This window comes from Cucurbita maxima, unplaced genomic scaffold (genome assembly GCF_002738345.1).
Source record: "Cucurbita maxima cultivar Rimu unplaced genomic scaffold, Cmax_1.0 Cma_Scf00048, whole genome shotgun sequence".
Lineage (NCBI taxonomy): Eukaryota > Viridiplantae > Streptophyta > Magnoliopsida > Cucurbitales > Cucurbitaceae > Cucurbita > Cucurbita maxima.
The window spans coordinates 708302-721789 of NW_019272064.1; the positions used below are offsets into that span (position 1 = coordinate 708302).

Genomic DNA, 13488 nt, shown 5'->3' on the forward strand with positions numbered 1-13488 from the left:
CCATTACTTAATTTCAAAAATATTGAATAATTAATAGAAATGTTATCAATTAGTCTCTTATGATATATGAATAAATAATTGAGTATTCTATGTAATATTATAACAACATAATAGAACCATGAATGAAATATAAAAATAAGAGCATGAATCAAATTCCAAATTGGGACTATATACTTCCAAATTTTGTTTCAATAATTTTCTACAAATTTTGATTTCATTTATTAATGATATATTTTTTAGAATTATGGAAATTACATTTACTACTCACTCGGTTTTAACTCTTAAGGAGCTGTTTGTTCTGTTTCGAAATTGAGATAATCGAAACCTTCGATCTTAACTCAATTATAGATGCTCGACTTTTATATATATTGCGAAATTTGTAAGAAGTAAAATAAAATGAATATTGCGCATTAAATTTCAACGGAAAGTAAAGACATACAGGCCAAATGTCCCTAGACTCGCGAATGGGAAAAGGGGCTGTTTGAATGTGGGGGCGGTTCTTATTTTACCCGAAGGGTTTGAATTAGCCCCAGATCGTATTTCTCCCGAGATTAAAGAAAAGATTGGCAATCTATCTTTTCAGAGCTATCGTCGCACTAAAAAAATATTCTTGTGATAGGACCCATTCCATGTCAGAAATATAGTAAAATCATCTTTTCTATTCTTTCCCCAGACCCGTGCAACTAAGAAAAATGTTCACTCCTTAATATAGTGAAATCTTAAAAACTCATAATTGAAAAGGGCTTCTAAAACTCGTTAATACCTCTATCATTGTCATCTTAAGATGTTCGGGCATCTCGAAATACCTAGATATCTTACATTGTTGACCGACAAATGAGGTAATCTGAATACCCGTTCCATACCATAATTTCCTATATTTTATAGTAAGAATTTGTAATAATAATTTTTTTTTTCCCTATAACTAACAAGGTGGAGAGCACAACATATTTACATATACATATATCTATTATAGAGTCTTTCACCTATTTTTTTTTTTTTTTTTTTTAATTCTTATAAAGTTAGTGAATACTAAAATAAATAAATTTATAAAATAAATCCTAACGTAAGCCATGTTTTAATTATTTTATATTTGGGCGTGTGGTACTATATATATATATATATATGAATATAAAAATAGATTGTGTTATGTTAAATTATGAATAATGATTTAAAAAAATAGAAAAATAATTTATACTAAATTAATAAAAATACCTTTAAACTTTATATAAATCCAAAATATTCATAATTTTTTTAAAAAAATCAATAATGTTATAAAAAAAAAATTTAAATCATTAATATTTTGTTTCAAAAATATAATTGAAATTTCAAAAATACCCGTTATTAATGGAATTTTTTTTATAAAAAAAATCAACAACACTTTATTTACAGTACTACGTTTCAAAAATATTCTTAAACTTTTCAAAAAAACATTAAAATGTTTGTAGATAATTTGTGAGGTGTCGAGAGAGTTTTCTTCCTTATATTGACAATAAGAATTATATTAATGCTATTTTTAAAATTTTATGGGTATTTTTTAAACCTAAGTTTTTTTTTTTTTTTTTTTTTTTTTTTTTTTTTTTTTTTTTTTTTTTACTTAGTGTTTTNTTATTTTAAAGTTCAATAATATTTTTGAAAGTACAGACCGTTTTCATTTAAAATTAATATATGGGTATTTTTTAGATTTTTTTTTTAATTTAAGAATATTAATGAAAATTTGAAGAAACTTTTAAAGTGCACATCTCATTCTTTTAAATCTTTTTTAGCAATCTTATTCTCACGATCGCTTCGATTAGGATGTCGTCACGGTTCATTCATGTGTCCCTCCTTTACTCGGGTGTCACACATGCCTACCAGTTTCTACCTTGATTTGTCCTTGAACCACATCTTACTAAGAGAGATATCGTTTTGATACCATTTGTAATGATCAATCTAAGGATTCAGAATCTAGATTTGACACTTAATGGTCTCGATAGTTTACTATATCTTCTATGACATGGTCATGTTGCTTACTTCTCGATTTCTAAGAATATGAAGACTATCACAAAAGGCCAACACGAGGTGGAAGCAAGGTTCTCGATGAAAGAAAGACTCATTGAATTGAAGAGAACTAGACCAAAGCTAACCTAGTCACCAAATTGAACTAGCGTGAACCGATCATTTCCTCTCCAGCCGAGGAACACTCTTAACACTTTGGAAATTGAGACTCCAATCGAAATATTAGAACAAATGACTTTCACAATGGTGTGGAAACCTCTTCCTAGTAGACACATTTTAAAACTGAGAGTCTAACGACTATACATAACAGATAAAAAATAGACAATATCTTACAAATGGTATTAGAGCCAGTCAACAAGTGATGTGCCACTGAGAACTATGGGTCCCCCAAGTTGGCGGATTGTGAGATCCCAAATTAGTTGGAGAAAGAAACGAAGTATTTCTTAACAAACTAGTTTTAAAACTGTGAGGCTGACGGTGATACATAACGAGTCAAAGCAGACAATATCTACTAGCGGTGCCAGACACGAGACTGTTACTTTTAAGGAATACTTCGTTCCCCTTTCCAATCGAGGTGGGACAATTATGATGCGAATTCAAATTTGATTACATAGGGTTTAGTTTCATTGCAAAGCTACGAAATGATGTTAAATAATCTTTTAAACACCAATCACCAAAAACTAATAGAATATGAAGAACAAGATGGATCATGGCTATGAAATGCCTAATTTTTAATGAACATCAACATTTTTTTCTTTGCCACTTTGATATAAATTTATATGATTAATACAAATAGAAAATCATACAAATCTTCGACGTGTAATGCATATCATATGTAAATTTCTTTTTATTATTTCTATTTTTTATATGGTTTAAATCTTACGACATGATAGAGAATGCCATTTTTTAATTTTTTTTTAACTTGGCAACATGTTAATTAATATTTTCCATTTGAATTAAATTATTATTCAAGCTTCAAATAGTTTTTTAGTTCTTCAAGAGATTCAAATTTGTCTAATAAAAATTATATTATCAAAATATATAAATAAGGTACGTAAATGAATCGAGACTACATTCAAATGAGAGTGAAGTTAAGAAAGATTTAAAAGGACCGAAATTATTATCCATATCAATAAGGTGCACCTTTCTTTTTCGTGACTGGAAGTGGAACAGGAAAGTTAAATATATTTTATTAGGAGTAATTTTATGTTCAGTGTGCTCGTGACAACTTTTCGAAGAAACATGTGAGTGGGAACAAAGCATGTTAAAAAGACTCAAACTCTTGGAAGTAGTTCAAGACACGTAGATAATATGGTCATGTAACGGAGGAGGATGTAAGGGAATATTAGGACCATCATGTATCGAATCCGAATTCCAAATTGTAATTGGAATTTTAGATATACGGCGTTGATTTTGTCTCTCTACGAAACATCAAAAGTTTTGCTTTACTAATACTTTACCCATTTTTTTTTAGATAAGGAGAGTCTAGTAGAGAAATTATTCAAGAACGATGCCACGATGTAGCTAGTTGCTCTGCACCGTTAAATATATATATAAAACAGAAACTAAAAAAGTACTTCGAATTTTGTACTGTAACAGTCCAAGTCCACCGCTAGCAAATATTGTCCGCTTTGTCCCATTACATATCACTTTCACGGTATTAAAATGTGTCTACTGAGGAGAAGTTTCCACGCCCTTATAAGGAATGTTTCGTTCCCCTCTCCAACCGATATGGGATAATCTCACAATCCACTCCCTTGGGGACCTAGTATCCTCGTAGGCACAAGCCCAAGTCTGACTCTAATACTATTTGTAACATCCCAAGTCCAAGCAGATATTGTCTGTTGGGGTGGAGAGGAAAACGAACCATTGCTTATAAGTGTGTGGGAACCTCTCCCTACTAGACGCGTTTCAAAACTGTGAGACTAACGACAATACGTAACAGACTAAAACAAACAATATCTAGTACTATTGGACGTAGATTCAAAATTACCAAATATAAATTTTTTAACATATAAGATACAAAACTGTCTATCACGTTGTAGCAGATGTTGTAGTGGTGGGGGATAAAAAACTTGTTTTTAGTATATATTTAATAAAGGAAATTCTCTAAGCTCAAAACCCAATGTTGAAACTCCCAAGAATAGTTTGACATTTTGTCATGATGAGCACATAGTTCATAATCATTGTTTACATTTTATTTTATTTTTTTTAAAAAAAGAAAAAATAATAATTCTAATAATTCTAATAATAATAATAATAATAATAATAATAATAATAATAATAAATGGAATAGTTGGACTTCATTAAATGCTACGAAGAAAAACATGTACTTTGAGTTGGAACTTAAAATGATTGGAGATTGTTTCATAAAATAGTTCTATTAATAATATGAAATGTTTTTTTTTAAATTAATATTATCTTATTTTTATTTATCGTGTTCCATTAATAAATTTGATTAAAATTTTTATTTAAAATGTCTCGTACTTATGAAAATAGATAGAATTATGTAATTTGATAATCAACCAATTATATTATAAAAAATAATTAAAGTTAATAATAATAGATATTAATAGGGCATCGAGATTAATAAACTAAACTAGTTGAAATTTTTTATTGGTAATGTTATGTATTACTTTTTATGAACGTTTCAAAATTACCCTTAAAATATAACTTTCGTTAGAATTTCAAATGAAAATTAGGACTCGAAACGGTATGGTAGTGAAGTAGAACAAAATTTTGTATCGTTGTATCATTTTAGGTCTTAATTTCTGCCTTAGTTTTTTAAGGACTTTTGCTCGGTAATTTTGAAACATTTATGAAAAGTTAAGAGTAATATTGCAATTTATAAACGTTTAAGGATATTTTTTAAATAAAAGATAAAATCTACGGATAATTTTTTGTTACTATCCGAAATTCGGATCTGGTAATCCTCTACATCCCATGCGACATGATGACGTTACTTACTCTTCGCTTTAAGAGCGGAGACTATCCCCACAGGCCAATATGAGTCATTTCAGTATATTTTGTTTTCACTCACGTGCATCTTAGAAAATTTTCATGGGTCACCCAACATAAAATTGCTCCAAGAAAAACAGGTTTATCTGTGAATTTTCTAGGATTAAGTCATTGATATAGACAATTAAGTACATTTTTTCGATATAACAATTTGTATGTGTCAATATGAGCATATCTCAACGATTAAAATATACATTTTCGACTAACCGGTCTAGAGGTTTAAATCTCTCCCCACTGTGCTTGTGTACAAAAGACATTCATGAATAACTCGAAATCACATTCGACCGAGAGTGATTACGAGAAAACGAAGGTTAAGAACTACTTAAAAGAATCGTAATACCGACAATGAACACTTTACTTTTCAGTGTCTCAATCATAAAAACTCAAGAGTTACCTCATTTCAATGTCTTTTATCCATAAATCAATCAACACGGGTTCCTTCTAACGCATTTTGTCTTCACTCACATGCTTTCTAGAAAAATTCTAAATAAGCTATCGAACATTGTAACAACCCAAATTACCCAAACCCACCGGTAGCAAATATTGTCCGTTTTGGCCCATTACGTATCATCGTCAATCTCACGGTCTTAAAACGTATCTGCTAGGGAGATGTTTTCACACTCTTATAAGGAATGTTTCGTTCCCCTCTCCAACCAATGTAAGATCTCACAAACGTATAGTTATTCCAAGCTAAGGTAATATGACTATGTCGAACGAGGAAGAATGTCGAGGCCATTAAGTACCAAATTCAAAATTCAAATTCTTACCGTAGAGTCCGAGCGTTACATTCTCCTCTAAAATATCTATCACATGTAATTTAGAATTTGAAATTATAAAAACCTAAATAAAATAAGAATATATTCGCAAAATTAAAGAAATGGTAGATCCAATCTCAAATCAAAATAAAATAAATCATATTTTTAAAATCTAGTTAAAAAAATCCATTACAAATTAAAAAAAAAAAAAAAAAAAATCAAATAGTTATCCATCTCTTTAACTTCTTTTTTCTCCTAAATTCATCGCGGTTAATCAATGACTTTGATTTACGACAACTTTGGTGAAGGAAATGACAGTCCTCGAAGTCGATTTGGAGCTTTTAGCTAAGGTTGTAGGGTTTCAAGTTCGAGAACTTCTTTGCCTAACTTCTTCTTACCTTTCTCGAGCCGAAGAAAAATGGAAATGAAGAAGGAGAGTAGCTAGATAGGTATGGAACGTTACAAGTGGTATTAGAGCAAATCTATCTATATAAGATATGATTTAAGAAAGAATCAGGGCGGAAGGTAATGGACATATGATATTCGAGTAAAGAAGGGATACATAAATAAACCAAAATTACACCTAACGGAGAGTTTATTACATAATGACTTAGTGTTTATCCAACTCAAGTTTATGTGCCAGATCATTGATAATTCAATTATATAATAGATATTTTAATTCGTTCTTTATAAATGATTTCGTAGGTAAAGAGAAACTCGAGAAAGAAGAAGACGGATTAGGAATAGGCGTACGGACCTGTTTTTTACATATCTCTCGTTATTTGGGATCCTATTCATCTCTTGAGCTTCTATTGAATCGAGAAATAGGTTTGATTGTCCATTTTTTTTAATATAATAGTAAGACATCTTCCAGATAATTCAAATCGAAGCAATTGGATGTCCGACTCGAACCTATATGACATGACCGAGCAATAGAAATACTCTAACACTCCACCGTTGTCATATATTCCATACATCACACTAGATAGATAGCATATTCATGGTATATGATTCACTTTCAAGATGTCTTGGTGGTGAAATGGTAGACACGCGATACTCAAAATCTCGTTCATAATTTAAAAAGGGAATATGATGGAGAAGTTGTGGAGAGGAAGGAAGGAAGCAATAATAGAGATTGAATAGTTCATGCAAAAGAGAGGATCAAATCCATTCTATTTGTGATGGAATGTTCAATTATTATTTTATTTTCATTTTGGTCTTACCAAGATTTTATTCCCTCATTCTTTTTCTTTTTTCTTTATTATTTTTTTTAAATATCCTTTTTTGATTCATGGTTTGGCTCGTGAATGGATCGAAAAAACATTTGAATGAGAGTAATCTTAAAGATATGATACTTAAGAGTGTTCGTAGGTTGGGTTGAGTTGGGTCAGGTTGAGATATTTTGTTGTGAGATACCCTAACCGTTGGAGAGTAGAACGAAACATTGTCTATAAGGGTGCATTTTAAAACGGTGAGACTGATGACGATACGTAACGGGTCAGCGGTGGGCTTGAGCTGTTACAAATGGTATAAGAGTCAGACACTAGACATTGTGCCCGCGAGAATGCTGGCCCCTAAGGGGGTGGATTGTGGATTGTGAGGACATTGGGCCTGTAAGGGGGTGGACGTCGGTTGGACTTCTCCGCTAACCAATGAATAAGATTTATTTTTCATTCCATATTTTTATCCTCTGATGGTTCCGATATTTTACAACATCCCATGCACGATATTTATTTGTTTTTAACTTCTTCTATGAGTGAGAATTATCCCCCTAACTAACACATATCCCATTTTTGCACAGAAGGGTTATGAAAATCCACGAGAAGCAACCAACCGTATTGTCTGCGCCAACTGCCATTTAGCTAATAAGCCCGTGGATATCGAGGTTCCACAAGCGGTACTTCCTGATACTGTATTTGAAGCAGTTGTTCGAATTCCTTATGATATGCAACTGAAACAAGTTCTTGCGAATGAGAAAAGGGGCGATTTGAATGTGGGAGTTGTTCTTATTTTACCCGAGTTATTTTAAGATGTTTTGTTATCACTCATATGCTTCTTAGAAAGACTCATAGAAGGTCGATCACCCGACATAGAATTGTTCTAAGTCAAGCATGCTTAACTTTAAACTTTTTATAATTGAGCTACCGAAAAGAAAAGAGTACTTTAGTATAGATAGTGTCTCTCAATTTTTAAAAATATTTCTTAATTATCGTATATACATTTCCTTTACTCGAACATCCGAGTCATAAATTTGTTAAATTAAGGTGAAATTAGGTGAGCTGTCGTTACTTTGTTGTGTTTCACATTCCTTTGAAATGTCAAGGGGACAGACAAGACACACGAGGGATTCATGTCGGAATGTCGTGTTCCATAAAAAAAAGTATTAAAGAGAATTATAGAAAAAGGACAAAACCGTAAAACAACTAAAACAGATAAGGAAAATAGTAATTGTAATTAATTTATGTTATGATTTATAAAATAATTCCATCATACATTAGTTTATTTAGTTGCAAGACTTTTTGGTTCACCTAATTTATTTTAATTAATTTTTCTTCGGTTGCGGCTATCTTTACGTGGCTTGAGACCTATCCTTTCGTAACATAACATTTCATAGCCTTGAACTCTACTTTTAAGTCCGGGCTAAAATTGTATGTGTAGTATTTCTTTATACGCGACCCATGTATGCACACATGGACCCACTAAACGGGCGTTTACATATCCCCTAGACCTGCCTTTTAACTTCCGCAAACTCACACAGCCGGAACCATGGAGGGAAAGAAGCTCGCATAGTATTATGGTGTGCACAATATTGAATCATAATGTCATGACGAACATTAATGTCGTAAGGTACGTGTTTGTACTAATCATAATGAAAAAGTATCTCGAAGCATATGACACATAAAGAATGCATGAGGTCCACGTAACTTCAAAACATATAAAATTCAGATCATACATTCATTCTTTCGTAAACATTTTTCATGAATACATTCTTGGCGTATCAACATTTCAGAGTCTAAAAAAGAATCATGCTGACACGGTGTGCGTGACATATCACAGCATAACATAAGTTATAATACATCATCACGTAGTCATGGCATAACATAAGTCATAACATTACATAACATAACTCATGTCAATACAGTCATAAAATACGAAACATGAATGGACCACGATTCATCCAACCATGTCAATAGTAGAGTCACATACGTGGTTGGCATAGACTAGAGTTACTAATTATTTACTAACCCGAATCTACACAGATGCAACAAAAATTGATGAACTTTGACGAAGAAGAAATTTAAGATTTCGACTTAATGAGATAGTTTTCTTCCTATGACGATCTTCCTTTCATACTTTCATGGTGATGAAACTGTAACGTCGTAATATCGAGGGAACAAATAGGGAGACACGAAAACAACCGGGTGATAGAATTTGTTTGAGGCAATTCTACTATCCGGGAGAAAAGTTTGGAAACTCATGTTTTCGACGAGCATCAAAAATTGGTTAGATGTCTCACGTATAGACAATAAATAAAGAACTAAAAATTAAATGGTTATTAAACTGGTCGAGTCATCAACGAAAGCAACTTTCCAAATTGGACAAAAGAGTCCAGATCTAATTCGAGTTTTCATATGTTTATGGAAATCGGTCTTAGGTCTCGGGTCTTTTCATCTGTCTATAGCTATTTTCTTGTTCATCCTGACTTTGCTCCTTTGCTAGCTGCTCTTCGATCAACTAAGGTTTGGGTCTCAAAGGTCATTTTTCTAATCCAAAAGGTCACTTTCATGGCTTTAGTGGGTTAATCAGTAGGACCTTTCAAAAGTTTCGTTTTTCAGGCTTGATTTTGAGGCGTAATTTTCCACTCGATTTTGCACTATATATCTCCCCCCGCGACTAGGCTACTACGTTTTCTTGGTACTTGTTGCTCATCCACTACGTTTTTGTTTTTAGTTTTTCCCCCACCCGATCGAGGAGTGTTGTGTACTAATGAACTAGCTTACTATACCTGCCAAGGACGAAGAAAAAATGAACGACAATGAGGTCAAACACGACACTAACAACTACAACCAAAACACAATAGCTACTACCAAAAGTGTACCAAGTTAGACACGGGAAAATCTAATGATTTTTTCGAACTTCCGACTTTATAAACTTGAACGACTTGCTCGTTTAGCTTATCCTTGCTTTAAATATATAGTTCGAGCAAGCAAATGAGTATCTCGGTAACCAAAAAGATTAGACCTTTTCAACAAAGTAATAATTGGGAAATCTCTCAATTTCTTAAACCATCCAAAGTCAACTCCATCACACAAAAACTCCCTATAAATATATATATCCCTCACATCCAAACAAACACAGCCCTATCTCCTTCATAAATGGCTCATCTCACAGCCCCCATTGCAGAGGGAGATGATCAATGGAGCTCTCTCAATGGAGCCTTCACAGCCGATGAAGAAGAAGCGATGTTCGTGGCTCAGCTCTTCGCACCGCCCGACCCTTTCATGGCTAACCTTCATGATCTTCATCAACCTCCTTGTGAACCAGCTTCTTGTTCAAGCTTTTATAGGGTTTCACAAGAGAGTAGTGAGTTCAGTGGTGGAAGTTATTGCAGCCAATTGTTGTTCTCTGGTTCTGAAAATAATGATAATGATAATTATTATTATTGCAATCCAATGGATAATCATGATTTTAGCTTGGGAGAGCTTGGGAACAATAACAATGGCGGATTCCAGCTTGAAGATCATGAGGACTCCATGAATATAGAAGCTGTTCTGGGAGAAGAGGGCGGTAACCCACGTGATATCAATTGCAAGAAAAGATCAAGGGGATCTGGGGATGTAAGTATTTTGTATTTGCCTAATTATTGATTCATGTTATTTGACGTGTAATTTGATGAAATCGAAAGTTTATGAGCCCACCGTTAGGTTTTTAAAACGTGTATCTAGGGATAGGTTTCCACACCCTTATAAAAAATGTTTCGTTCTTCTCTTTAATCAATGTGAGATCTCACAATCTACTCTTTTTGAGGCTCAACATCCTCGTTGGCACTCGTTTCCTTCTTCAATCGATGTGGGACCCCCCAATCCACCCCCTTTAGGGCCCACGTCCTAGTTGGTACACCCCCTCGTGTCCACACCTTTCAGGACTCAGCCTCCGCGCTGGCACATCGCTTGGTGTCTAGCTCTGATACCATTTGTAATAGCTCAAACTACTATTAGCCGATATTATCTTTTTTGGCTTTCTTTTTTGGGCTTCCCCTCAAGGGGTTTAAAACGTGTCCGTTAGTGAGAGGTTTCCACACCCTTATAAAGAATGCTTCGTTCTCCTCTCCAACCGATGTGGGATCTCACAATTCACCCCTTTCAGGGCTCAGCGTTCTCGCTGGCACTTGTTCCCTTCTCCAATTAATGTGAGACCCTCAATCCACCCCTTTCGAGGTCCAGCGTTCTTACTGGCACACCACCTCGTGTTCACTCCCCTTCAAGGCTCAGCCTCATCTTTCGTTCTCCTCTCCAACCGATATGAGATCTCACAATCCACCCCCCTTCAGGGCCCAACATCCTCGCTAGCACTCGTTCCCTTCTCCAATCAATGTGGGACCCCCAATTCACCCCCAAGGCCCAACGTCCTTGCTGACACACCACCTCGTGTCCACCCCTTTTCAGGGCTCAGCCTCCTTTCTGACACATTGCCCGGTGTCTAGCTCTGATACTATTTGTAACTGCTCAAGTCCACCACTAGCATATATTGTCCTCTTTGGGCTTTCTTTTTCAAGTTTCCCCTCAATGTGTTTAAAATGCGTCTGTTAGGAACAGATTTCCACACCTTTATAAAAAATGTTTCGTTCTCCTCACCAATCAAGGTAGGATCTCACAAATTCTGTCCCGTTTTTTTAGTGAGTCCAAGTATATATATTCTTTTATAATAGTCTAGGAGGTCTTGAATTCAGATTTGTTGTAGTTTTTGGCATCATGGCTGATTCATTACTCTACTTGAACTTTAGTTACAGAAGAGGAGGAATGAGAAGTCAAAGAAAACTCAGAAGCTTATCACTGAAGAAGATGGCAATAATGCTGCCCATAACAGGCAAAGCACAAGCAGCTATTGCTCGGAAGACGAATCCAATGCCTCGCTCGAGCTGAACGGAGGAGTTAATAACTCGGGACCGAGTCCGAACGGGCCGACCAAATCCCGAGCCAGCAGAGGTTCAGCTACTGATCCACAAAGCCTCTATGCAAGGGTAAGACAATGGGAAAAACCTTAAAAAATAAAAACTTTATTGGAAATGAAAAGTAAATTCATCTGTAATATTGTTTTATTACAGAGAAGAAGAGAAAGAATCAATGAGAGGTTGAAAATCTTACAGACTCTTGTCCCAAATGGAACAAAGGTAAGACATAATATGAAAATTACCTTAAAAAATACAAAGAAAAACCTTGATGTTTTGTGAGATCCCATGTCGGTTAGGGAAAAGAAGGAAACATTATTTATAAAAGTGTGAAAACTTTTCCCTAGCAGACGCGTTTTAAAAACCTTAAGGCGAAACCGGAAAGGAAAAGCCCAAAAAGGACAATATTTGCTAACGGTAGGCTTGAGCTGTTACAAATAGTATTAGACCCAAACACGGGGCGATGTGGTAGCGAGGAGGTTGAGCCTCGAAGAGGGTGGATTGAGGGTCCCACATTGATTAGAGAAGGAAACAAGTGCTAGCAAGAACGCTGAGGCCCCGAAGGGGGGTGGATTGTGAGATTTCACATCGATTGGGGAGGAGAACGAAACATTCTTTATAAGTGTGTGGAAACCTCTTCCTAGCAGACGCGTTTTAAAAACCTTGGAGGGAAGGTCGAAAGGGAAAGCCCAAAGAAAACAATATATGCTAACGATGGGTTTCGGTTGTTGGTAGCAAGAAGGCTGAGCCCCAAAGGGGTTGGATTGGGGGTACCACATCATTGGAAAAGGGAACAAGTGTCAGTGAGAACGATGAGCCCCGAAAGGGGGTAGGTTGTGAGATCTCACATAGGTTGGGGAGGAGAACAAAACATTTTTTTTTATAAAGGTGTGGAAACTGCTTCCAAGCCGATGCGTTTTAAAAACTTGAAGAAAAAGTACAAAAAAAACAATATCTAGTTTCATGTTGGAAAAACATGTTTTGAATTATATTCTTGTCTGTTATGGGATATGTAGGTTGATATCAGCACAATGCTTGAGGAAGCTGTTCAATATGTGAAGTTTCTACAGCTTCAAATCAAGGTCATTTACAAACAAAACAAAATCAAGAAAGTTTTGATTTTTTTGGTTCTTTATTGACATCTTCATTATAAATGATTATTGCAGCTATTAAGCTCGGATGATTTATGGATGTATGCTCCGATCGCTTACAACGGAATGGATATCGGGCTTAATCCGACCCCGAACACACCGAAAGTGTTATGATCAAACAAAGAAGATGGGAAAGTGTTCATCTTTGTGGGAATTAATGTGTTTTACCTATAATAATAAGACTTTTTGATAGATTCTTTTCATTAAGTTTGTCATGAACAATGGATCAATGAGTTCGATAGAGGAAATTCGATTCGACTCGAGAACTTTGAGATTAAACTGTACATAAAAGAAAGTGATGGTGATGTTGTTCATTCTTTGTATGATGATCTCCATGAACAAGTTGATCGGTTCTTAATTTTGAGTTCATTTTTTCTACAACTTTTTTTATAACTACAAG

General features: G+C 34.4%; 1 protein-coding gene across 1 annotated transcript; it reads left to right on the forward strand.

Moving 5' to 3' along the window:
- The first annotated feature begins 10256 nt into the window (after positions 1–10256).
- LOC111471089 (transcription factor bHLH139-like) lies at positions 10257–13202 on the forward strand. The gene is made up of 5 exons (XM_023116781.1): positions 10257–10606; positions 11773–12009; positions 12094–12159; positions 12954–13019; positions 13104–13202. The coding sequence occupies exons 1-5, from the start codon at positions 10271–10273 to the stop codon at positions 13200–13202; spliced, it is 804 nt and encodes a 267-aa protein (XP_022972549.1). The 5' UTR covers positions 10257–10270.
- Positions 13203–13488: the final 286 nt, after the last annotated feature.